Source organism: Lolium perenne, chromosome 2, assembly GCF_019359855.2.
Source record: "Lolium perenne isolate Kyuss_39 chromosome 2, Kyuss_2.0, whole genome shotgun sequence".
NCBI lineage: Eukaryota > Viridiplantae > Streptophyta > Magnoliopsida > Poales > Poaceae > Lolium > Lolium perenne.
This window is the reverse complement of record NC_067245.2, coordinates 193,534,007-193,557,157: the sequence shown is the minus strand read 5'-3', so window position 1 is coordinate 193,557,157 and position 23,151 is coordinate 193,534,007. Positions and strand designations below refer to the sequence as shown.

The following is a 23,151-nucleotide window of genomic DNA, read 5'->3' as shown; positions in this document are numbered from 1 at the left end:
TTTACTTACTAGGATTTCTGAAACCAAAAACAGCAGAAAACAGCAACTGGCACTTCGGCATCTTGTTAATAGGTTAGTTCCAGAAAATGCACGAATATGACATAAAGTGTGCATAAAACATGTAGATATCATCAATAATGTGGCATGGAACATAAGAAATTATCGATACGTCGGAGACGTATCACTTGTCAATTATGCTTCATGAACTAACCCATCATATATGTGCTCTTGTGTTGTCTATGTGGGTTAGGTATCTTTCCATGGGCATGCATCAAAAGTGAGATCTCATATAGCCCATGAGGGGATGACATCAAGTTGTGATCGTCATCAAGGTTGAGTTGGGCAACTTCAAGTTGAGTATTTCAAGAGGATCATATACTTGAAGCTTGTCGTACATTTGATGAGAATGGACATGTGAAGATGTGCATCAATGGAGCTTTCCCATCATGGTGTATGGGGGAGCATTTGTGAGTCTTCACGAAGTAACAATGATCAAGTGAGGCATTCCGGCTTGAGTGGAGCTTGAAGAGTTATCATCAAGATCAAGCGGGATGCGCAAGGCAAAGGTATGGCCTTGCTAGGTTTTCCTTTTACCGGTCTCAAGGTGGTTGATGGGAGACCGGATTATAGGATAGATAGCCGCACTATCAAGAGGGGATTTCGATTGGGTAACTTGATCACATCGTTTTAGGGATCTCAACCCTTTGCATGCTTTGCATTCCATAAATATTGTTGCTTCTTGGTGTTTCTCTGTGTGAGGTTCTTGAGCTTGTTTCTAGCTTTACAACAAGCCCAAGTTCATCGAAAACGAAATCCATATGCATCTTCTATTGCGGTTTCGAGCTTGGAGGTTTTACCGTGTCTTTTTATAGATAGGTCAAATCATTCATCTTGTGGTTTTTACTCCGTGGGTGGACAATGATGTTTCTATGTATAAAGTTGTAGGGCTTGTTGTTCTGATTCCAACAAGCCCAAGATCATTGAAATCGGAGTCCGGACGCAAAAGTTATCATGGTTTTCGTAAAACATGTTTTCATGATTGGCCCGGTGCCTCGCCCGGCGTGACCGGCCATCCCACCGGATGGCCCGGTTTCAACCGGTCCCTGGACTAGTGCCAACCGGGGCATGTCCAGTATGTCAACAGAACGAACCCGGTCGTGGTACGGTCTCAGGCCCGGTCTGGACCGGCCGGGTCCGGTCATACGCCCGGTCGGACCAGCTCTCACGCCAGGCGTCCCGGTGCCTGGCCCGGTTGACCAGCCCTCTCACCAGGCGGCCTGGTGATACGTCCCCGACGTATCCATAATTTCTGTTGTTCCATGCTTGTTTTATGACAATACTTACATGTTTTGCTTGCACTTTATGATGTTTTTATGCGTTTTCCGGAACTAACCTATTAACAAGATGCCACAGTGCCAGTTCCTGTTTTCTGCTGTTTTTGGTTCCAGAAAGGCTGTTCGGGCAATATTCTCGGAATTGGACGAAATCAACGCCAAACCTCCTATTTTTCCCGGAAGGCTCCAGAACACCGAAGAAGAGTCGGAGAGGGGCCAGGGGGCCACCACACCATAAGGCGGCGCGGGCCAGACCCTGGCCGCGCCGGCCTAGGGTGAGGCGCCCCCAGGTGCCCCCCTGCGCTGCCTCTTCACCTATAAAATCCCTTTCGACCTAAAAACGCAGTACCAATTGACGAAACTCCAGAAAGACTCCAGGGGCGCCGCCGCTATCGCGAAACTCCAATTCGGGGGACAGAAGTCTCTGTTCCGGCACCCTGCCTGGACGGGGAAGTGCCCCCGGAAGCCATCTCCATCAACGCCACCGCCTCCGCCATGCTCCGTGAGTAGTTCCCCCATGGACTACGGGTTCTAGCAGTAGCTATGTCGGTATACTCTCCCCCATGTACTTCAATACAATGGTCTCATGAGCTGCCTTACATGATTGAGATTCATCTGATGTAATCGGTGTTGTGTTTGTTGGGATCCGATGGATGATACATTATGATTAGTCTATCTATAAAATTTGTGAAGTTATTGTTGCTGCAATCTTGTTATTCTTAATGCTTGTCACTAGGGCCCGAGTGGCATGATCTTAGATTTGAGCTCTATACTTATTGCTTAGATTGTATCTACAAGTTGTATGCACATGTCACTGTCCGGAACCAATGGCCCCGAAGTGACAAAAATCGGGACAACCGGAAGGGATGGTAGTGATGTGAGGATCACATGTTTTCACGGTGTGTTAATGCTTTGCTCCGGTACTCTATTAAAAGGAGTACCTTAATATCCAGTAGTTTCCCTTGAGGCCCGGCTGCCACCGGCTGGTAGGACAAAAGATGTTGTGCAAGTTTCTCATTGCGAGCACGTACGACTATATACGGAAAACATGCCTACATAATTAATAAGCCTGATGTTCTATCTTAATGCTTTGATTCCTATCAATTGCCCAACTGTAATTTGTTCACCCAACACTTGTCACTTATTGGAGAGTTACCACTAGTGTAGATCGCTGGGAACCCCGGTCCATCTCTCATCATAATATACTTGTTCTACATGTCATTGGAAGTAGTATCAACTATTTTCTGGTGCCATTGCTCTCATATTGCTATTACTGCTGCTGTGTTACTGTTACTACTGCTCTCATATTACTGCTACTTTCACATCACCCCTGTTGCTAGTGCTTTTCCAGGTGCAGCTGAATTGACAACTCAGTTGTTAAGGCTTATAAGTATTCTTTACCTCCCCTTGTGTCGAATCAATAAATTTGGGTTTTACTTCCCTCGAAGACTATCGCGATCCCCTATACTTGTGGGTTATCAAGACTATTTTCTGGCGCCGTTGCCGGGGAGGCATAGCTCTACTCATAAGTTCACCTGGGGAGTACACTCTACCTCTCTCTCTGTTTTATTTTATTTTGTTTTGCTTAGTTTACTTTTGTCTAGTTTATTTGTGCTTAGTTTATTTCTGTCTAGTATTATTTTGCGTAGTTTACTTTTGCTTAGTTTATTTTTGTCTTGTTTTATTTGTCTCATATACCCAAAAATCCATAAAAATTTGAAAAACCAAAAAATTAAAAACTGCTGTTATGGGAGAACCTACAACCTACTTGGAGCTTATAGAATGTTATAATAATTATAGAGAATCAAGAACTGGTAAAATAATGAGTGCTATGATAGAGAAATTAAATACAATTGCTAGAATCTTGCTTAGACGCCATGATATAAACTGTTGCTCTCAACAGGATACTAAACATCTTAAATTTCAATGTGGCTTTAGTGAGGAATTTTTTATTAAGAACTATAACCGGAATTGCTATATTCATTATGGGTTCGAAGAGGTAGAACAATTTGTCTTATTTATGGGAGCCTCCGAGATAGAATCCTTCATGGTTGAGAATTATGAAACTTGTGCTATTTGTAAGGACCTTAAAGATTATGTCTCTACTATCCTTAATTCTTGCATAGAATGCTACAGTAGGAATCCTTATATCCTTGATTATAAAGAGAGACACATTAATGCACAAGAATGCACTCACAATTTGCAGGAACCAGTGGAAGAAGAAATTGATGAACCTAAAAGCTCATTGGATGAAAAAGAGGAGGAAGTTGATGAACCTGAAAGCTCATTGGATGAAAAAGAAGAGGAGAGCGACGAACAAAAGGAGGAAGAATGGATTAGCTACCCATGCCAAACTTCTAATGAGAGTAACTCTTTATCTCTTACACTATTTGATTGTCCTCCATGCTTACCGGAAGAGGTTGAATGTTATGTTCCTGTGGATTCTCTTGAAATATTCCCTATGAGTAAAACTTGTGAGAATAATTACGCTACTGTTATTTATGATAATCCATGCTACTTTGATAAATCTTATGATAATGCTTTGTTTGTGCCTGATATCGAAATGCATGGTACTAAAGAATTTTGCGTAGCAAATGTTTATGATAAAGCTCTAGATGATGGTCCTATGTTACTTGATACTATTAATTGTACTACTAATGAAAATGGGATTGGAGAGTCCTTGACTTATTCTATGAGTCCCATATCTCTTGAGATTGATCAACTACCTTGTTGTATTATTAATAAAAGTAAGTTTGAAAGTTTTTATTCCACTATTCTTGAACTTGATAAAAATTATGTGTTTGGAAATCATGAAAAGTATGCTGCATATGATAGTTATATTGTTGAGTTTATTCATGAAGCTACTGAAAATTATTATGAGAGAGGAAAATATGGTTGTAGAGATTTGCATAGTACTAAAACACCTCTCTATATGCTTAAATTTTTGAAGTTACACTTGTTCTATCTTCCTATGCTTGTTACTTTGCTTTTCATGAACTTGTTTATTTACAAGATTCCTTTTCATAGGAAGCATGTTAGACTTAAATGTGTTTTGAAATTGCTTCTTGATGCTCTCTTTTGCTTCAAATACTATTTCTTGCGAGTGCATCATCAAAACTGCTGAGCCCATCTTAATGGCTATAAAGAAAGCAACTTCTTGGGAGATAACCCATGTGTTATTTTGCTACAGTACTTTGTTTTAGATTTGTGTCTTGGAAGTTTTTTACTACTGTAGCAACCTCTCCTTATCTTAGTTTTGTGTTTTGTTGTGCCAAGTGAAGCCTCTAATCGAAGGTTGATACTAGATTTGGATTTCTGCGCAGAAACATATTTCTATCTGTCACGAATCTGGGATGTTTTCTCTGTAGGCAACTCAGAAAAATATGCCAATTTACGTGCGTGTTCCTCAGATATGTACGCAACTTTCATTAGTTTTGAGTTTTCTGATTTGAGCAAGTCTGGTGCCTCAATAAAATTCGTCTTTACGGACTGTTCTGTTTTGACAGATTCTGCCTTTTATTTCGCATTGCCTCTTTTGCTATGTGGGATGGATTTCTTTGTTCCATTAAACTCCAGTAGCTTTGGGCAATGTCCAGAAGTGTTAAGAATGATTGTGTCACCTCTGAACATGTGAGTTTTTGATTATGCACTAACCCTCTAATGAAGTTTATGAGAAGTTTGGTGTGAAGGAAGTTTTCAAGGGTCAAGAGAGGAGGATGATATATGATCAAGAAGAGTGAAAAGTCTAAGCTTGGGGATGCCCCCGTGGTTCATCCCTGCATATTTCAAGAAGACTCAAGCGTCTAAGCTTGGGGATGCCCAAGGCATCCCCTTCTTCATCAACTTATCAGGTTCCTCCCCTGAAACTATATTTTTATTCAGTCACATCTTATGTGCTTTACTTGGAGCGTCTGTGTGTTTTTATTTTTGTTTGTGTTTGAATAAATTCGGATCCTAGCAATCCTTGTTTGGGAGAGATACACGCTCCGCTTTTTCATATGAACACTTGTTCTTCGTTTTACTTTTAATGTTCAATGATAAAAGTTGGAAGCTACAATACTTATCTTTATTTGGTTGGAAGCAGAAAATGCCTCATATGTCTTGGATAATTTGATACTTGGCAATTGTTTTGAGCTCTCAAGTAGATCATAAGTTTTTGCATGTTGTTTAAACCTATTAGTGGAGAACTACCGTAAAGCTTGTTAAAATTGGTTTGCATAATTGATCTCTCTTAAGGTCTAGATATTTTCTGGTAAAAGTGTTTGAGCAACAAGGAAGACAGTGTAGAGTATTATAATGCTTGCAATATGTTCTTATGTAAGTTTTGCTGTACCGGTTCATACTTGTGTTTGCTTCAAACAACCTTGCTAGCCTAAGCCTTGTATCGAGAGGGAATACTTCTCATGCATCCAAAATCCTTGAGCCAACCACTATGCCATTTGTGTCCACCATACCTACCTACTATGTGGTATTTCCTGCCATTCCAAAGTAAATTGCTTGAGTGCTACCTTTAAACAATTCAAAATTTATTACCTCTGATTTGTGTCAATGTTTTATAGCTCATGAGGAAGTATGTGGTGTTTATCTTTCAATCTTGTTGGGCAACTTTCACCAATGGACTAGTGGCTTCATCCGCTTATCCAATAATTTTGCAAAAAGAGCTGGCAATGGGATTCCCAGTCCCAAATTAATTAACAAAAATAGACACTCCTCCATGGTATGTGATTGTTGGACGGCACCCGAAGGATTCGGTTAGCCATGGCTTGTGTAAGCAAAGGTTGGGGGGAGTGTCATCATCATAATAAAACTTAAATAAAAAGGCACTCCTTCATGGTATGAGATTGTTGGCAGGCACCTGAGGATTCGGTTAGCCATGGTTTGTGAAAGAAAGGTTGGAAGGAGTGCCACCCAAAAATAAAAATAATTCATGGGAGCCGCTCTTTGAAGGTTTGTCTGGCGAGGGGGTTAGAGTGCCCACTACCATTCATTGACAACAACAAACACCTCTCAAAATTTTACTTTTATGCTCTCTATATGTTTTCAAAACCAAAGCTCTAGCACAAATATAGCAATCAATGCTTCCCTCTGCAAAGGGTCTTTCTTCTACTTTATGTTGAGTCAGTTTACCTACTTCCTTCCATCTTAGAAGCAAACACTTGTGTCAACTGTGCATTGATTCTTACATACTTGCATATTTGCATTCATCATATTACTTTGTGTTGACAATTATCCATGAGATATACATGTTACAAGTTGAAAGCAACCGCTGAAACTTATATCTTCCTTTGTGTTGCTTCGATGTTTTTACTCTGAATTTATTGCTTTATGAGTTAACTCTTGTGCAAGACTTTTGATGCTTGTCTTGAAAGTACTATTCATGAAATTTTTTGCTATATGTTATCTACTTGTTAGCAACTATAGATCATTGCCTTGAGTCACTTCATTCATTTCATATGCTTTGTAATAGTATGATCAAGGTTATGTAAGTAGCATGTCACTACAGAAATTATTCTTTTTATCGTTTACCTGCTCGGGACGAGCAGGAACTAAGCTTGGGGATGCTGATACGTCCCCGACGTATCCATAATTTCTGTTGTTTCATGCTTGTTTTATGACAATACTTACATGTTTTGCTTGCACTTTATGATGTTTTTATGCGTTTTCCGGAACTAACCTATTAACAAGATGCCACAAAGGTGCAGTTTCTGCTTTTCTCATTGTTTTTGGTTCCAGAAAGGCTGTTCGGGCAATATTCTCGGAATTGGACGAAATCAACGCCAAACCTCCTATTTTTCCCGGAAGGCTCCAGAACACCGAAGAAGAGTCGGAGAGGGGCCAGGGGGCCACCACACCATAAGGCGGCGCGGCCGCACCACGGCCGCGCCGGCCTAGGGTGAGGCGCCCCCAGGTGCCCCCCTGCGCCGCCTCTTCGCCTATAAATCCCTTTCGACCTAAAAACGCAGTACCAATTGACGAAACTCCAGAAAGACTCCAGGGGCGCCGCTGCCATCGCGAAACTCCAATTCGGGGGACAGAAGTCTCTGTTCCGGCACCCTGCCGGGACGGGGAAGTGCCCCCGGAAGCCATCTCCATCAACGCCACCGCCTCCGCCATGCTCCGTGAGTAGTTCCCCCATGGACTACGGGTTCTAGCAGTAGCTATGTCGGTATACTCTCCCCCATGTACTTCAATACAATGGTCTCATGAGCTGCCTTACATGATTGAGATTCATCTGATGTAATCGGTGTTGTGTTTGTTGGGATCCGATGGATGATACATTATGATTAGTCTATCTATAAAGTTTGTGAAGTTATTGTTGCTGCAATCTTGTTATTCTTAATGCTTGTCACTAGGGCCCGAGTGGCATGATCTTAGATTTGAGCTCTATACTTATTGCTTAGATTGTATCTACAAGTTGTATGCACATGTCACTGTCCGGAACCAATGGCCCCGAAGTGACAAAAATCGGGACAACCGGAGGGGATGGTAGTGATGTGAGGATCACATGTTTTCATGGTGTGTTAATGCTTTGCTCCGGTACTCTATTAAAAGGAGTACCTTAATATCCAGTAGTTTCCCTTGAGGCCCGGCTGCCACCGGCTGGTAGGACAAAAGATGTTGTGCAAGTTTCTCATTGCGAGCACGTACGACTATATACGGAAAACATGCCTACATAATTAATAAGCCTGATGTTCTATCTTAATGCTTTGATTCCTATCAATTGCCCAACTGTAATTTGTTCACCCAACACTTGTCACTTATTGGAGAGTTACCACTAGTGTAGATCGCTGGGAACCCCGGTCCATCTCTCATCATAATATACTTGTTCTACATGTCATTGGAAGTAGTATCAACTATTTTCTGGTGCCATTGCTCTCATATTGCTATTACTGCTGCTGTGTTATCACATTATTACTGCTCTCATATTACTGCTACTTTCACATCACCCCTGTTGCTAGTGCTTTTCCAGGTGCAGCTGAATTGACAACTCAGTTGTTAAGGCTTATAAGTATTCTTTACCTCCCCTTGTGTCGAATCAATAAATTTGGGTTTTACTTCCCTCGAAGACTATCGCGATCCCCTATACTTGTGGGTTATCACCTGGTCTCTGGCCCGGTCGGACCAGCTCCTACGCCAGGCGGCCCGGTCTCAGACCCGGTTGAAACCAGGCTGCACGAAAATCTCTCAGATCTGCCCCCAACGGTTATATCTTCCCTTGGGCTATAAAAGAGGCTTCTTCCCCAACAGTTATCTAGGTTTCTTGATCACATTTTTGACCACCATTGTTGAACCTCTTGAGCTTGCTTCCTCTCCCTCCCCTCCCATGATTCTTTCTCATTCTTGAGGGATCTAAGAGAGGAGATCTAGATCTACAACCTCCACTAATCCATTTCTCCTCCAAGTGAGGGGAACTCTTGGGATCTAGATCTTGGAGTCATTTGTTGATTTCCTCCTTTGTTCTTCCTCTCTAATCTCATCCTAGCATTTGTTACTTGGGTGGGATTAGAGTGTGAAGGATTTGAACACCTCTAGTGTTCTTGCTTTGCATCATTGCATAGTGTTGAGCTCTCCACCACGATTAGTTCGAGTGAGAGACCGTGAGCTTGTTACTCTTGGAGGGTGACCTCCTAGTTGGCTTGGTTGGTGTCCCGGTGACCTCTTCTTGGAAGATTGTGAACGGGCCCGGGCTTCTCCTTCGTGGAGCTTGTGAAGTGGTTGTGGAGCTTACCATCTCCGGAGTGGAGGAAAAACTAACCATAAGAAAAGGGCCATTATCCTTCGTGGGTTTGGTTCGGAGAAGAAGGTGAGCCTTCGTGGCGTTGGGGAATCCTTCGTGGGACCTCCACCTCTCCAAACGTGATGTACATTCTTGCAAAGGAATGGAACACGGGAATACATCTTCGTCTCCGCGTGCCTCAGTTATTTCTATACCCGAGCTTACTTTCCTTGTGATAGTCATCGAGCTTGAAGTATCTATTATATCTTGCTATCACTTGTTGTTCATATATATATTGTTCCTATCTTGTTTAGCTCTAGTTGTTGTTGTTGCACTTAGTTGAGCCTAGCATATTTAGGGGTTGTGCTTGTTAACTAAACGTTAGTTTAATTCCGCATTCTTACAAGCCAAATCCATAAGAGTTTTTAAACGCCTATTCACCCCCCCTCTAGGCGACATCTCATCCTTTCAAACTATAATGTCTTCAATAACAGAGGCTGAAGCTTCGTCTTCTCTACGTCCTCCTTATGGTAGCCTTCAGTGAAGACCTTGCATGGCTGTGGCCACTGGCGGTGATGACGACACCTCCTATGCCTTCTTCCTTCCTGAAGGCGTCGTCTTGAAGTTCCCTTACTTTGCTTGCGGGATTAAACACCTCCGCATCAACTTGCTCTCTCGTGGTTCTCTGATGGATGTGCTTTCCTTGTACTGTATTTTGAATCCCCCATGACCTCTCTGTCGTCATGGTCCTCTGGTAGCTTGGCTGCTTATACACGATGTTTCCTCTAGTTCCAACGTCCTTCCTTCAGTCTAGTGGGATTTTCTAGGTTTGTGCTTCATCCAATGGCAAGGTTGAGCTCTATGGTTGGAGGATTGGAAAGTGGCGAAAGCTTTGCAGGTCCTTAGACTCTAGTGGCAACGACGATGCTCATGGGCTTGTTTGTTCCCCCTCATTTGGATACTCGGGTCAGGCTAGGTAACATGCCCGATGGAGATCCCTGGGTTGTGACAGTGCCGTGTGGTGGAGGCTTGTTCGTGAACATAGTTTCAATGCTTCCGTGCAACCGAAGACAACACTCTTTCAAGTGGATCAAGCAATCTCCACTCGTATACATACTGGTTCGTTTACTTTTGTTTGTGTCCCTCACCCTTTGTGGTCCTCTGTTGTTTTATTTCATGCACTCACATCCTAGCGTCTATATGTTGTAACTCCTAGCCAATTAATGGCTTCTTTAGTTCAAGGTCAAGCTCATTTCGAGCCTTCTGTCTAAGAAAAATCCTGAAATTTTATGAAATTTCCACAATCCTAAAAAGGTCTTAGGAGGCTAATACCCTTTTCTTTGCAAAAAACAACAAGGGCATTTCTCATAAACCAAGACTGTTTTTCTAGAATGTACTGGAATGTCGTGTTTGCAAAAAATATATTTTGATTTGCAACGAAAATCATTCGAGCACAAACAATCCCCGATTTTACAAAAATTGAATTCTCAATATTAAAATTTCAAAAACAATAATGGATATATTTAAGTAGTATGTAGACTACTATGCAGTTTTTTTTCAATGTAAAATACGTTGTAATTTAGGCTCAGCTAAAAAGATAAACTGAACAAGTTTAGAATACCAAAAAGTACTCCATAACACTGTTTTTGTTATTTTTGCCGAGGACAAAATACAAGGTATTCCGTATTAAAAATTTACACACGGATAGAATAAATCATATAATAAACTCTGATACTTTTGTTGAATTTTTTCGAAACTTTATATTTAAATATTTTGGTATTTGAAATGGAGCCCGTGTCTCAAAATGACGCACTCCGTCTCCGTGCGAAGCGTGTAACCTGTCCACACTGTCGATCCCCATCTTCTCTCTCAATCGCACTCCGCCGCCGCCGCCGCTCCTAGAATCAAAACCCCTCTCCCCCTCCGCCATGGAGCCGCCGCCGCCGCCGCCGCCGCCTCCACCGCCTCCACCACCCTCCCTGCCGTCGGTTCTCGCCCACCTGCGGTCCCTCGTCTCCGCCGCCTCCTCCGCTCTATCCTCCCTCCCCTCCCCTCTCCTCCCCTCCACCACCACCACCACCACCACCACCCTCACCGCACCACCGCCCACCGCCCCGCTCCCCCTCCCCTCCTCCCCGACCGCCGCAGTCCCGCTCCCCCTCCCCGCCACGCCCGCCCCCTACCACGACTGCCCGGCCGTCGTCCGCACCACCAACCCACCGCCCGCCTCCACCTCCCTCCCCGCCTTCTTCGCCGCCCACTGCTCCTCCTCCCCCACCACCGCCCCATCCCTCCCCTCCCCTCCCCGCATCCTCCCGTCCGAGCTCTGCCTCCTGCGCCGTGAACTGGACTCCTGGGACATCCACCACCTCCCCAGAGCCTACTCCTACACCACTGCCCGCGTGGTGAAGGCCCTTCGCCCCGGCGCCCCGCACTGCGTCTCGACCCAGCTACAGCGCTGGCTGCTCGCGACCTCCCCGAGCCACGGCGTCACCATCGACGCGGCCACTCGAGACCACATATATGTACTAGTCAAGCTGTGCCTGACCGCGGCGGCCGCGGAGGCCGAGTGCTCGCTGGAACAACACGCTCTAAACGGGCAGAGCGGGGAGGTCCGTGTTGATCCCAGGGCTCTGACGTTCGAGTGCCCCAGGCTGGCTGACGGCGTCTCGTGGCTGGCCGCGCAGCTCGAGGTTCTCTATGGGAAGGGCAGTGCCGGGCTCCTCGCGGTTCAAGTGGTGAAGGAGGCGGTTCTAAGGCTGGGGTATTGTTTGGCTGCTGGTGTTGGTGGAAGTTCAGGTGAAGAAGGAGGAAGTGGAGTGAGGGATGCTGGGGCAGATGGCCGTGTATTGCTTTCCCAGGTTGCTGATGCCATTGCGGCCTTGCATGAGAGGCTGTCCCTGGAGAAGAAGATCAGGGCTCTGCGAGCGCCACGCCCCTCCAAACATCAGCTGTATGCTTTCTTCAAACCTAGCGTTATGCTCTATCCAACATTGCTTGTTGCACCATACTGGGAAAGATCAAATGAATATGCTCATGCAGATGCTAAAGATTATGCTGTTCACTGAAAACAAATTATGATGTTGAATCAATATTTTTCAAGTAGAGATTGCGCAGAAGTACTTGCTACATATATATCAGTACATCAAACTATTGATCTTGCTTAAGTAGCACAATTGCTCATAGACTGTAATTTGCGATGACGACGGAGTAATCATCATCAGAATGTATTTCTGCAATTTTGGATTAGTTTTTTTTTAGTTCAGCAAAGTTTTCCAACCATGACCAATACATTTGATCCTTGACAGGTTGCTTGAATATTCACAAGTGCTGGAACGAGGCCATGTTGAGCGGTCAAAACGACCAGACTACAGACCTGTTCTGGAGTATGATGGAATTCTACCACGCCGAGGGGATAACCAGGTAACGACATGCACCTACTGGAATGCACTTTTGGGGAATCTAGATACCGCTCTCATCTTTCTACATTTTCCAGTCTTCTCGAGTTTATTAACCTACTATTGATAAAATCTGGTGGACATTATGTATTTCACGTTCATGTCGGCTCATGCAGTAGCAGCGCTAGATTATTGATCTATAGGTACTACTACCTCCGTCCCACGAAAGTTGTCTTAGATTTGTCTAAATTTGGATGTATAGACACTATCTAGTATGTGGATACAAATTTAGACAAATTTATGACAACTTTCACGGGATGGAGGGAGTATTTTTTTTTATATGCATGCTTATTCTCTTAGCTTTACTAATATGTATTAAATCAACATGTGTCGAATAGTCACAAAATATAGTAGATTATCATGATGTATTCCTAAATTGTATGTACACAGTGATATAAAGACAATCTTACATAAAAATTCTGAGTGTGGAATGAGGAGCGGATAATGACCGAATCTCATAACTTGCCACTATTGTTGAATTTACTACTACAATATAATCTATGTACAAGATTATATATTGTTTTAAATTACTTACCTTTCTTTATCCCTTGAAAAGGAATCTGGTAGATCCAAGACAAGGGAGGAACTCTTAGCTGAAGAACGAGATTACAAGAGAAGAAGAATGTCTTACCGCGGCAAGAAAATGAAACGAAATCCAACAGAGGTGCATTTTGAATTTCAAATTTGCAAACAATTTCATCTGTCTTCATCATGCTATAGATATCAAATCTTTGAGTACATTGTATACATGTTAGTATGTTACTTTGGAGGCGGAACATTACTCAATATGTATGTCATAATCAGATAAATACTTCTCCCAATATGTTCACGAGAGACATTCTCAGAGCCATCAGGGGTCTTGACTATCATGGTTAGACTTGTCATCTGTTAATATGTTATCTCATGTGCATGCTAAAGTCATTAGAGACAAACACAATAGAAAAACATATTGGTAATATTAATTTTTTTACTTTGTAGGAAACAAACTAACTAGCTTACAATACATATATAGAGAAAAACAATGTATAAGAAATATGTTAAAATGAAAGCAATGCAATCAATTTTGGAGGAGAAATTGCAATATCAATTTAACCAGAGGTGCTTAGTGTTCTTCAGGAATGTAAAGGAGTAAAAAGGTGCCCCCCCCCCCCCCCCCTTTCCCCCTTTTTTCTGTTAGCACGGACCATCAGACGAATAAGCGTGCGTTTGGTTCCAAACCAGAGGAGGGATGGGATGGGATGGTCCCCTTTTTATATGTGTTTGGTTATAAACTGTGAGGGATGGTACCATCCACCCAAGAGAATATACCATAAATATGCTGAACCAAGTCATCCCTTAGAATTGGCCGGCCCTCTCCATCCCTGTTTTCCTAATCTGTGGATCGACTCCTAATTCCTCTCATACTCTTTGTCATTCATGGCTCGATCCCGTCGCCGCGACCACCTCATCCAAGTCCGGCCGCTGCTCCCTGCCTCAAGCTCGCCCGCCCGCCTCAACCTCGCCGCCGCCGCCCAAGATCGACAGCAACCCAGACCGGTGTCGCCGGCCGGCACTCGCCGGGCCAGGCCTCTACTCCCCAGGCGCTCAGGCCGCCGCCTCAAGCTCGCCCGCCCTCCTCCACCTCGCGGCCGCCATCCAAGATCGGTAGCCACCCAGACCAACGTCGCTGGCCGCCACTCGCAGAGCCAGGCCTCTGCTCGCCAGGCGCCCATGCCGCCGCCTCAAGCTCGGTCGCCCGCCCGCCTCAACCATGCAGCCGCCATCCAAGATCGGTAGCCACCTAGATCAGCGTCACCGGCCGCCGCTCCCCGCCCGCGTTCTTCCCTGTTGATGGTTGTTGAATACGTGCGCTCGTCGCATTGTTTCCCAATTTCTGTTTAAGCTAATTGTATTTAAAAGACTGCTAACCCCTTGGTATTAAGCATTGTAAGCTAAACGGATACCATCCCATCCACTTCATTTCTTCCAAGCAAACAAAACACAAAAGACGAATCGAGGATGATCCCATCCTCCAAAACCTGGACCATCCATCCCATCCCTTTCAATGCTTCCAACCAAACGGACCCTAAGTGATCCATCCGCGGCAAAGAAATTACTGCAGCAATCAAGGATTTGCTAGTGTATGCAATGTGGATTGATTTCTTACTGATTATCTCAACCTTTCACACTGTACTGCGGCAGAATACACACACTTTTCTTGCATAAAAACATAAAGGAAATAACATATTTCTCGTATTGGAATCTGATTAGGTCTAAATCATTTGTTTTCCCTAAATTTGCTTTTAAGTGAATTTTATTTTTGTTTGAACATAATCAATCTGATGTCATTCATAGCGTTGTTTCAAGTCTTGTGCATTTTTCATTCCTTGCTTAGTTTATTTATGAAATTTGTTGCACCAAGATATGGGTCTGATGTTTGATGCATTTCCTTTGTTTTTTCTTTCTCTTGAAGATATTAAGAGACATAATTGATGAGCATATGGAGGACATAAAACAGGCAGGTGGGGTTGATTGTCTTGCAGAAGCTCCTTCTGAGATTGCACAAAATATGCTCAAGACCAATTCTGACGGAGGCGCATACCATGGAAGTTATTATCCTACTAACAGGTCTTATGATAAGGCAGTTTTGGGTTCTCGATTACCTAGTCGTGAGAACTCACCACATAGTGATTCTTTTGGAAGAGTTTCATCAAGGAGCCATGACACAAGGGATTCATATGGCAACACAAGATATGAAAATAGTAGACACCAGTACCAAAATGCATCTGAACCTACCAAAGGAGGGACCAGAGAATCTGAAAATGCAATGGATCGAGGCTATTCTGACCAGCATGAGAACGGCACACATAAAAGAAGCACCAATGATCAAAGCAAATATGGTCATATGTATAAGAGTACCTCGGATTACCATTCTGAATCATCTGATCGTTCCACTCGGTCGACACAAATACCAAAATCACTGGAGAGAGAATATGGCGGCATGTCAGGAAATAGAAGCAATGATAGAACTAGAAGAAATCAGAGTCTCCATAGGTCAATGCCTCTAAACAAAGATCAGTTCAGTGATAGATATGATCCCCAAAGCAGATATTCTGACGAAGATCTTCCAAGAAGCATGTGTTATGATGTGTCTGACGGAAAGCATGAAATATACCATGATGAGATTCATCCTCGTGAACATCATATAAGAAAGCGTGATCACAATCACTGAAAGAAACAGAGACATTTTCCCTTTGATGTCAGGTATGCTTACTCACTTTAATTTATTCTTTTGGTTCTTTTTAGTGTTTGGCACTTAATTTTACACAGCTGTTTGACATGATCTTGCAGTCCACTAAGTTATACAGGCATCTGGGTTATTAACCTTCAGCTGTATCCTTTTCTGTATCCTTATGCTGAAAATGCTTTACTATTTCTGCAGCTATTGTAGTGACAATCTGTTGCATTTTTTTTCCCATTTGAATAACATTCTTTTCACCATTCTTTTTTTTTTGGCTAAACATATCTGAACATCATGTAGGGTGGCATATATTTCCTGGTCATAGCCAATCTTTGAAAAGACTTTCTGCTAGCTTCAAAGCATGCATTCATAATAACTTTGCCCTGGAATTATACTGTTGCTTAGTTATGAGCTGACAAGAATTTTTAGTTGACTGCCTTTGCTTTGAAAGGCCATGCCAGGAATAAGTTTTTCTTCATTTATCTGTTTGTGTTGCATTTCATCCAGATGCTAGTCATGCATAATTATTTGAATCGGGTTTATGTTAATCTTTGTGGATGTAGTTCTATTTACAATGAGTTTTATCAGCGACGACCAGCCTTGGAATGGCATAGTGCCAGTAGACGTGATACTGTTAAAATGGATAGTTCATGCCTGTCAAGTACTTGAACATAAGAAAGTGATGCAGGTAGTACTGAAGTAGGGTTTGACATTTGGTGCATCCTATGCAGCACGGATGCGGACACATGAGACACATTTTACAAATTCTTTCCCAAAATGTTAAATACTTTATTATATTGTAAAAAGGGAACACAATTAAATCATCTATTGCACAATCTTTTTCTAAGACATCTCCAATTGATTGTTAGGTGCCCTATGCTTTTCACCCAAACATGGGCGTGTCTAAGCATGATGAAGCACATACTTACACTAACACTTCCGGCAGTGTATGTTTTGGCTTTGATCTGCGTACTTCTTTAGCCTTTGCAACAGCGAGGGGCACGCTCATTGATCTCATGTTGGGCTTTCTGTACATGGGATGTTTCCTCGAAGTATCTTTTGGCAATGGACAGCGGCCTCACTTAGGGTTAACTCTCAGACCTCATGTTGGGCTATGCTCTACCTGGGATGTGTCCACAAAGTATCCATGGGCAATGGCCAGTGGCCTCATATAGGTTTAATTCCCAGACTCCCTGTTGAGCTGTGCTGTACCTGGGATGTTTCCACAAAGTACCAACGGGCAATAATATTTTTTAGTTGTCAATTATCCCACACTCACTCAGCGCATAAACCCAGATAGTCCTGGAATCATTTTTGTAAAAAAAATGGCAGGGCTACCTTTTTGTAACAAACAAACGTAATGTATTACTTTATTTTTTGTGTTCATATAGTGACTGCTTGCATAAATAAAAACGACCTGTCTTCAATGCTTCAGATTTACATCTCGATTCAGTATGCAATTCGTATGTTTATAACCACTGAAAGCTGTATCTTGGCTGCACTTTAGTAGTGGTATTTCCGTAGTGAGACACTGAGAGCTGAGGACATGATTTTGATTGCACTTCAATCCAATAGCATGATGCACGAACATGTAAATAAAAACCTGAAAAAGACTTTCTTGAATCACCCTGCATGTGAATTTTGAGACGATTAAGAACACTTGAGCAAGGACCAGAATACGGTTGCATGTGTTTAACCATTACGTCACAACGTTGAACAAGGAAATGGCTGTTAACACTGACAGGACTGATGTACATTTTGAATTCTCATAAGCCTGTGAGGATTGCTGATGGCATTTAAGCAAGAACTTCTTGGATGCAAACTAGAAATCCGTTTTTGTATTTATATTCTGAATTCATGGCTGCATTGCTATTTCTGTTTATCATGAACCCCCAGAACCTCCTTGGCAAATTCTTTCTACATGTAGTTAGTTGCTATTTTGCAATGTACTATGCGTCATGTCATGCTGCAAATGCTGTATGATTTGTTGGCATTATGTTCTCTTACTGACCTACTTAGATTTCCATTACTTTCTTGTAGGTTATCTGAGCTGGATATCGAAGTCTGATGAACTATTTAGGTAGCGAGAATTATGACTGGTAGTTGTAGTTAGTTCCTGTTCCTTGTTCTGGTTAGCGCATTCCAATCATGGAGATTTTACCGCTTGCTTGGGCTCCTGCCATCCATTGAAATTTGAAATTCTTAAGCAGCTACTGCTGGTCAGGTGCTTCCTAGAGCAAGAAGGCCTTACTTCGCCAAGCAGTTTTCTTCACATGGACTGTTCGAGAGATATGTTTGCATGGGTACTTTGCCCATTGAGGAGAGCCACACATGGATAAATTTTGCATTTTTGTCAGCTTGTGATCCACGAAGTAGTTCCAAATAGGCAGTGTATCCAGTTTAGAGACATGTTATTCCACCTTTCTATACATTTGTTCATGTACACGAATATTTTGTATCACTCCCTTTCATTGTTATCGTACTGGTGGCTAGAGTAAAAAGGTGGATACTGTTTTTTTTTTCCTTCACATGTTTTAGTTTTGTTTTGGGGGAGTGGGACATGTTTGCTGTGTGCAATACCAGAGGAGGAGGCAAATTGAGCTCCGGCAACAAGGACAGCGGTACACGCGGCAGATGCAAACATGGCTGAGTAGAAGCGGGTTTTGAAGATCAGTATTATCTTGTACTAAAAAACATACTTCCTCTGATGCATATTACATGCCACTAAAATAGATGTATCTACAATTAAAATGCATTTACATCTATATTAGTGTTAAGTAATATAGATCGGAGGGAGTATTTTTAATTGTTAATTAAATTCAACAAAAAACTTCACAAGTACATCTCCACAAACTATGTGCATTAATATTTTCGCGAAAAACCGATATTTTTTCTAGTTGACAAAAAAGACAACACATGTCTCACAAAAAGCCTTATTTTTAGCATCAATTTTTTTTTCTCTTTTATACCGACATCTCCTCCATTACAATTCACAGATAGATCATGGGAAATCGGAGTACTCCCTCCGTCCCACGAAATATGTCAAAGGTTTATCAAAATTTGAATGTATCTGATTTCGTCGGACGAAGGAGTACGACATATAGATTTTTTTTGTTTTCTGCTGCGAACCCCTACAGTGTGGTTTGCCCGCGAGGTGTGGATGTGGGCGCTTACAAGGTGGGGCAAGCCCTATTGGATGCCGACAGCAGACGCGTTGATCCTCCTTGCCTTGTGCCAACGCAGTCGGGGATGCCGGTCATTTTGGTCTTCTGGTGTATCCAGAGGCACCAGAACGATGTGGTTTCCAACGGAGCAACTCATGAGGTGGTGGTCATCAAGCGCAGGATCAAGGAGGTGAATGAGACGTGGCGCTTAGGTGGGTTATTTCGCTCAGAGTCCTTCAACTTTGACGAGCCGATACCTTTCTCATGGTGTGATGGAGATTAGGCTAGATAGAGGTGAGGAGATTTCACCCCATGTTGACAGCATAAACTCTGTTGTACTGCTCTTTTGTCTCTCTTTCTTCTACATGATCAACTCATTCTCGACAAGCTCATGTAGAGTGCCTCATCAACTCTAAAGTCTGGTCGGTTTAGTCGGGTTGGGTGGAGAGCATCGACTTCACACCTATGCATTTACCATCATGTATCTTTCCCTCACACATCTGAGCAGAACCGAATTGCTAAACATAAGCATCGCCATCTCATTGAACATGTTTGGCCCTCCTAGCACTCTAATCTATTCCCATTTGATATTGAGATGAAATGTTTCTCACCGCTTGTGCATATCAGAATTGCACATATATATATGCAACTGCAATTCTTTTAAGTATCTCAAGGTTTAAGATCTATATTTTTTTAGAAAGTTAAACTATGTCAAGTTTGATCAAATTTTTATCAAAAATCATTAACATGAAAAGTACAAAATTAATATCATTACCCGTTACGTTTTCACCGTCACCATACAGTAACGGCAGTCAACTTTTCTCACCCACCAGACGTTACTCCCTCGCCTGCAATTGAAGCCACAGTAATTACAGCATCCGCACAGCACACGTGGCAACCCGTGGCGGCGGTGGGCCCACAGAGTCAGAGAAAACCCGCTACTCCTAGCAGTAAGTTAATTAAAACTTCCCACCCGTCTCCCCCAACCCATCGCCGGAAGCACACATCCCACGCCTTGCCCCCAAGAAATGGCGAAGCCGCCGCCGGCAGACGAGGAGGAGGAGACCGCGGCGCTGCGGCGGCGCCTGAGGAAGCTCGTGGCGACCGTCACCGCCGGGTGCGCCGGCGCCGACGCCTTCGACGAGGCCGCCGCGGCGCTCGCGGCGCTGAGGCAGGCGGAGGTCGGCGGGAGCGGCAAGGGCGCCCGCGGCCCTGGAGAGGAGGCCCGCCCCGCGGAGGATGCGGACGCGGAGGCCGTGCCGGCGCAGTTCCTCTGCCCGATTTCGTCCAAGATCATGGCGGATCCCGTCGTCGTCGAGTCCGGGCAGGTGAGGACCACCGCGCGCTTGCGCTTCTTTCGCTGATTTTTGGGGTGCTCCTGCTTAGTATTTTGGATTCGCCGCTGTTATATCAAGAAGAATCCCGTCGTGCGTACTACGTTTGCCTGATTTTTCTTTGTCTTCTCCTAGGGCGTAAATGCTGTTGCTCAAAGATTTCACTATCCTTCGCGTTTTCAACTTTTTAGTTATTACTGAGCATAAATGCGATCAATTACTGTTCTTGAATCTTGATTCGTGGTGCGAATCACCGGGATGCGTAATCATTATGGAATACCTGTAAGCCACATTGCTTAGATTTAAGCTAATGACAACTAAAAAAAAATCGGATACAGCCATGTTTGGATTTGGATAAGCAGTGGAATGCTTGCCGTATGTCAGTTGAATAGTATGTGCAAATGTCACATTTGTATATTCCGGTTTCTAAAGATTAGGGTCTTGTTAAAAACATACAACTACTGCATTGTAGCAGCACTGCTTTATACATGGAAATCAATTAACCATACAGATTCAGATTGAGTACTTTTGTTTGCATACTGTCGTAATTAACAGTACAGATTCAGATTACGTTGATTTGCATTCTGGACTGCGTGAACGCAAGAACTGCGAATTTCAGATCTATTCATTTATTTGTTTCTTTGAATGCACAAATGCATATAATACTCAAAAGGTGTACATTCGGATCTTGTTTCATTAAACTCGTGGAATTAGTGATTTCTTACATGTGAAGCATGTGGACCGAGTCAGTGTTGGAAGTCAATTTTGTACCCCCCATGTAGTACTTGCTTGGTAGGTACCGCTCAGACAGTAATAAATATTTATCCCCAAAAGGATTAAATAGTAATAACCCAAGAAAACTGAGGCTTGGCCATGTGAAGCATGTTGAACTGAAGATGCCTTTTCACATTGACATCACATGCACCTCTGAATATTTGACATGTATTATACCATTATTGTACTATAGCTGTTCCCCAATACTAGGTTGTGTGTGAACTCTTAAACTCATTCATCTTTTCACAAGTCAAAAGTAAATGCGGTCCACATTTGGCATGTTTTGAATTTTATGACCACTGAGGGAAATATTCGTGTTTTCATACGGTGAAAACATTGACGGGGAGTCTGGAAGAAATAATGAACCGGCAGATCTATTATATAGTTGCTATCTAGCTTGAAAGGGAAAATTTAACCTGGTATCCTAGTCAATCTGCATGACAACCTTGTGTGTTTTGTTAACGAAGAACATGACCAATTGATCTTTTTGTTTCTCCCATGCAGACCTATGATCGTCGTTTCATAGTGAAGTGGTTTAGTGCAGGGAACCAGATGTGTCCGCAGACCAAGCAAGTGATCTTAAACACAACCCTCATTCCTAACCTCCTCATTCGAAGCATGATAGCACAGTGGTGCACAGAGAATGGGTTTGCCTTGCCACCACTTGAGAACCAAGAGGAAGATTATGTTAGCAACAGTGAGCGAAGAACATTTGATGAAATATTCAACAAAATAACTTCGTCATCAAACAGTACTGAACAGAAACAAGCGATCAAGGGTCTCCGGCTGCTTACCAAGCGTAGCAGTGAATTTAGAGCTCTTTTGGAAGAGAAGCCAGAGTCCATATCACAAATGACCTTTGCGCGGTTTTCCACCCCAGGATTGCAGAATGATCCACAAGTAGTGGAGGATATGGTGACTATAATTCTCAACTTCTCACTACATGATAGTAATAAGAAGATAATTGGAGATGACCCCGAAGCTATCCCATTTCTCATATGGGCACTAAAATCGGGAGACATGGGGAGCCGCAGCAATTCTGCAGCTGCCATCTTCACTCTGTCAGCTCTTGACTCCAACAAGCAGAAGATTGGTGAATTAGGGGCAATTGAACCTTTGATTGATCTTCTTGATCATGGCAGCATCATAGCAAAGAAAGATGCGGCATCAGCGATTTTCAATCTATGCATGCTTCATGAGAACAGATCAATAGCTACAAACTGTGGGATTGTTGATGTGGCACTGAGAGCCATTGGAGATCAGTCACTTGTCGAGGAATCCTTGGCCATACTTGCTTTATTATCAAGCAACTATGACATGGTAGAGCTGATGATAGAGTTTGGTGGTGCCACTTGTATGCTCCAGGCAATAAGGGAGAGCGAGTGCAAGCGCAGCAAAGAGAATGCAGCGGTAATCCTCTTCTCAATCTGTATGTACAATCGGAAAAAGGTTAAAGAGGTCGAGGAGGACGAGAATACAAATGGCTCATTGGCTTCTCTTGCACAGAATGGGACTCCAAGAGCCAGGAGGAAGGCTACCGCTATCCTTGAGATGATGAAAAGAGCAAAACCCATGCACAACAGGCATAGTTCTTGTTAGAATCGGCAACAGAGATGCAGTTGGAAGAGCAAGGAGGATGCTTATTTGATGTAGATATTGAGATACATACATAGCTATCTTCCTTTTCAGTACATATAGGCATTGTGTAGATGCAAAGCTAGTGTTAAAAAAGGGGTTCTCATTGGAACAGGTGGTTCTTGGTGTTCCAAAAATACAGCAAAACAAACTTTCCCTAGAATTTTGAAGACTTTACCAGAATTAAGTTGCTGTTTCCTTGGTTCGTTACGAAAAATACAGCAAAATGAACTTTCCCGAGAATTAATCAGCTTGTTATACAACTCAGGATACCAAAACTAAATCGACATTCCAAGAAAAACCTTTATAAACATATTATATTGTTAACCTTTTGTGGCAAACATAATACATTATATTGTTAACTAAGAAGCCATCTGTCACTTTCCCAGCACTAGTACCGACTTCTAGTTATCAGTTAGGAAGAACAGGTTGGTAAATCTTGTGGTGACTGGTGGTGTCATGGCCTGCACTTTGGTGTATATCTAGTCTGTTATAGTGTAGGCAGGACAAAAGAT

The 23,151-nt window shown here is 43.0% G+C and overlaps 2 protein-coding genes across 5 annotated transcripts; both read left to right on the top strand.

Annotated features, from left to right (window-relative positions):
• The first annotated feature begins 10,894 nt into the window (after positions 1-10,894).
• Positions 10,895-18,251, top strand: LOC127334262 (uncharacterized). Of its 4 annotated transcripts, none has more exons than XR_007872061.2 (6): positions 10,895-12,004; positions 12,360-12,474; positions 13,066-13,173; positions 14,962-15,752; positions 17,770-17,809; positions 17,954-18,251. XR_007872061.2 is itself a non-coding variant. In XM_051360680.2 (5 exons), the coding sequence occupies exons 1-4, from the start codon at positions 10,980-10,982 to the stop codon at positions 15,718-15,720; spliced, it is 2,007 nt and encodes a 668-aa protein (XP_051216640.1). In that variant the 5' UTR covers positions 10,895-10,979; the 3' UTR covers positions 15,721-15,752; positions 17,770-18,251. The 4 variants fall into 4 exon arrangements, 2 of the variants coding, with proteins under 2 accessions (XP_051216640.1, XP_051216639.1); XR_007872060.2 differs by having other exon boundaries at positions 15,840-17,809; XM_051360680.2 differs by having other exon boundaries at positions 17,770-18,251.
• Positions 18,252-19,871: 1,620 nt separating this feature from the next.
• Positions 19,872-22,823, top strand: LOC127334261 (U-box domain-containing protein 9). Its single transcript, XM_051360678.2, has 2 exons — positions 19,872-20,221; positions 21,506-22,823. The coding sequence occupies exons 1-2, from the start codon at positions 19,922-19,924 to the stop codon at positions 22,598-22,600; spliced, it is 1,395 nt and encodes a 464-aa protein (XP_051216638.1). The 5' UTR covers positions 19,872-19,921; the 3' UTR covers positions 22,601-22,823.
• The last annotated feature ends 328 nt before the right edge of the window (positions 22,824-23,151 follow it).